At 60.4% G+C, this 2,646-nt stretch overlaps 1 protein-coding gene across 1 annotated transcript; it reads right to left on the bottom strand.

Moving 5' to 3' along the window:
* Positions 1-1,441: 1,441 nt before the first annotated feature.
* Positions 1,442-2,367, bottom strand: LOC124671691 (growth-regulating factor 12-like). The gene is made up of 3 exons (XM_047208033.1): positions 2,295-2,367; positions 1,914-2,201; positions 1,442-1,782 (listed from the first exon to the last, which is right to left on the bottom strand). Exons 1-3 carry the CDS (start codon positions 2,365-2,367, stop codon positions 1,442-1,444), a joined length of 702 nt encoding a protein of 233 aa, XP_047063989.1.
* Positions 2,368-2,646: the final 279 nt, after the last annotated feature.

Raw genomic sequence — 2,646 nt, 5'->3', positions numbered from 1 at the left:
GGGCGCGCCGGACAAAAAATTGTTCCCAGTCGCGCGCCCCAAAGACCCTTTTTGTCCGGCGCGGCCCAATACGGTGTTCGGCGCCCCGAGCCCATCCCCGCTACACAGGGGACGCTCCGGGCACGCCGGACACAACGAAATGAGAGGCGAGAAGGCGCGGGCCCGACGTGTCAGCGGCTCGGACGCTCAACCGCCACCAACGTAGCGACAGTGCAGTTGCCGGGAAGGGGAACCGTCGCATTGGCAACCACATCGACCGGCGCGCCAACCGCCGGAATGGAGCGCGAACTCCTCGGAAGAGCAACCGCCGCTCTCTTCGACTTCTGTGCCACCGTTCATCCGCGCTCAATAAGCCCGTACTTATGCGCTTTCTGATCTTCAACCGACCGCCATTCATCCAAGCTTCTCCTCACGATGAGCTACATCTCTGGCCTTCCATCTGACACCTCCAGTGAGGGCAAGCCTCCAGGATAGCGCCATTGGTGGGACAGAGTCCGGACGCCCAGCAGCGACGATGATTCCCCGCCGCCACTGGACAGCGCGGAGGATTGGCAGGCCGTGGAGGAGGAGGCGGAGGAGGAAGGGTATGACGACGGCGGCCCGTGCGAAGGCGGAGGCAGACGCGAAAGCGGAGGCCAAGGCCAAGGCGCAGCTGGCGAGCACCGGCGACGAGGAGGAGGACAAGTTCCTCCGACACGTCGACCGACACCGCCTCTTCGGAAGAGGTGATGAGTAGAAAGCGCCACCGTGATGAGGACGGCGAGGCGGGACATCAAAGAAGAAGTAGTTTTAAAAAAGTTATATGTAATTTGATTATGTTTTTTCGAAGCTTTTATATGTAATTTGTTTATGTTGCACCGATTTAAATATTAGTAAAGAGTTTTTTCTATCTATTAAAATTAATTTTTAAGTTTTGGGAGGGCGTTTGGGGGAGAGCGACGTCCCGCAATATTCTATGATAATTGGCTCTTAATTTTTGTAAAAATCATTTTGTTTGCCGCTGCGCTGGTCGTCGACCGGACCGGGCCACTCTGCACCACGGACGGGTCCAGCGTCCAGCCGCCCTCTGTCTCTGTGCCCAGCAAGCATCTGACCGGTCGTGCAGCAGGCCCTCCACCCCAGAAACCAGTACCCAGCCCAGGCCCCCCTCCCGTCCATACCACCCAAGCGCGCCTCCCACCACAAACACAAAAACAATTCAGCCATGTCAGTCTGTATGTGTCGCTGCTGCGCGCAGGCACAAGCAGAGTTGCAGTAAACAAGGCAGCCTACGCATGCCGTCGAGCTTTGACGAGCCGCGAACACCGAGGCCTGGTCAAGGCGCAAATGAAAGATTACAGACAGCATAATCCTCGGAGATTTTCAGTTCCAGTTCCTCGGGTACACTACTCCTAAAAATCCTAACGAACAAGCAAACGATCACTAGCGAGGAATGCGAACATCAGGTGGCACGGGCGGTGCCGTGGGCGAGGAAGACGCCGGCGGGGGAGGCGAAGCCGAGGCGCTGCTGCTGCTGCGGCGGCGGCGCGTGCGCGTTGGTGGTGCCGGCCTGCGCGTCGGCGGCGTGCATCGCGCGGATCGGGACGGCTGAGGTGGCCGCTGCTGCTTCCACAAGCTTTCTTGAACGGCCGCGGCCCCGGTGGACGTGCCGCTCGCAGTACTTGCTCCCCGGCACCACGCCGTGCGAGCACCGCCACTTCTTGCCGTCCGTGCGCCGGCAGCGGTCCGGCTCCGGCTCCATGCTGCTCCTGTGGTCGAAGCACAGCCTCCCCAGACCCGCCACTGCGCGCACACCCAAATCACACGATCAACGTTGGCAGAAAAGAATGGGACAAACAAAAGGATCAAACAGACTGGAGAAGAGGGTAAGTTATATATGAAGAACAGGTGAAGAATGCGCGGGCGGCACGTACGGGACGGGAACCTCTGCGGGGCGGAGGAGGAGGCGGCGACGCTCTTCCAGATGGGGAGCACGAGGTTGACCGGCACGGGGGCGCTGGCCACGAAGTAGCGGTAGATGAGCACCTGGTGCTCCAGCTCCTGCCGCTGCATGAACGTAAGCGCCGCCGCCGCCGGCCGCCTGACCGCCGTCGGCGTCGCCTCCCCGTCGCTCCCGCTGCTGTCGCTGCGGCTGCCGCCCACACCGAGACCAAGCCCAAGAACCAGCGGCGCCGACGCGGGCGCCGCCACGGTCACCGCCCCTTCATACGCATACACAAGAACAACACGGATCATCAGTAACTAATCCCTGGCCCGAGGCCGAGCGGAGAAAAACGAAGCAAGACAGCCCCTACCGTCATAGGCGTCGGCGCCGGAGAGGCGAGGGAGCTTGGACGGCGGCGAGTCGGCCTGCCTTCGATCTGTCATCCGTGGATTGGACATTGGAGTCTCACTCCTCCTCCCGCGTCTTCGTGTAGGTGCGAGTGCGTGGCTTGTCCGTAGCTGCTCACTTGCTTGTGTTCTCGCTATAGAGGCAGGGTGGCGTAGCGCGTGCAGGTTTTTGAGTAGAGGGAACTGAAGGGACGGTGCGCTGCCGTGTGCCGTCGGCTGTCGGCGTCAGTATGGACTGGGTACTGTATACATCTACGGGGACACTCCACCGCTGACACCTTGACTGAAACTATATATCAAGATGCAATAACTGAA

The sequence above is a fragment of the Lolium rigidum genome, chromosome 7 (genome assembly GCF_022539505.1).
Source record: "Lolium rigidum isolate FL_2022 chromosome 7, APGP_CSIRO_Lrig_0.1, whole genome shotgun sequence".
NCBI lineage: Eukaryota > Viridiplantae > Streptophyta > Magnoliopsida > Poales > Poaceae > Lolium > Lolium rigidum.
This window is presented reverse-complemented; position numbering and strand designations above follow the sequence as displayed.

Coding starts and splice junctions, on each gene's coding strand:
- LOC124671691 (XM_047208033.1), bottom strand. CDS start 2,367: ATGACAGATCGAAGGCAGGCCGACTCGCCGCCGTCCAAGCTCCCTCGC. Junction 2,202..2,294: donor CGGCGCCGACGCCTATGACG/GTAGGGGCTGTC, acceptor ATGCGTATGAAG/GGGCGGTGACCGTGGCGGCG. Junction 1,783..1,913: donor CCCGCAGAGGTTCCCGTCCC/GTACGTGCCGCC, acceptor GTGTGCGCGCAG/TGGCGGGTCTGGGGAGGCTG.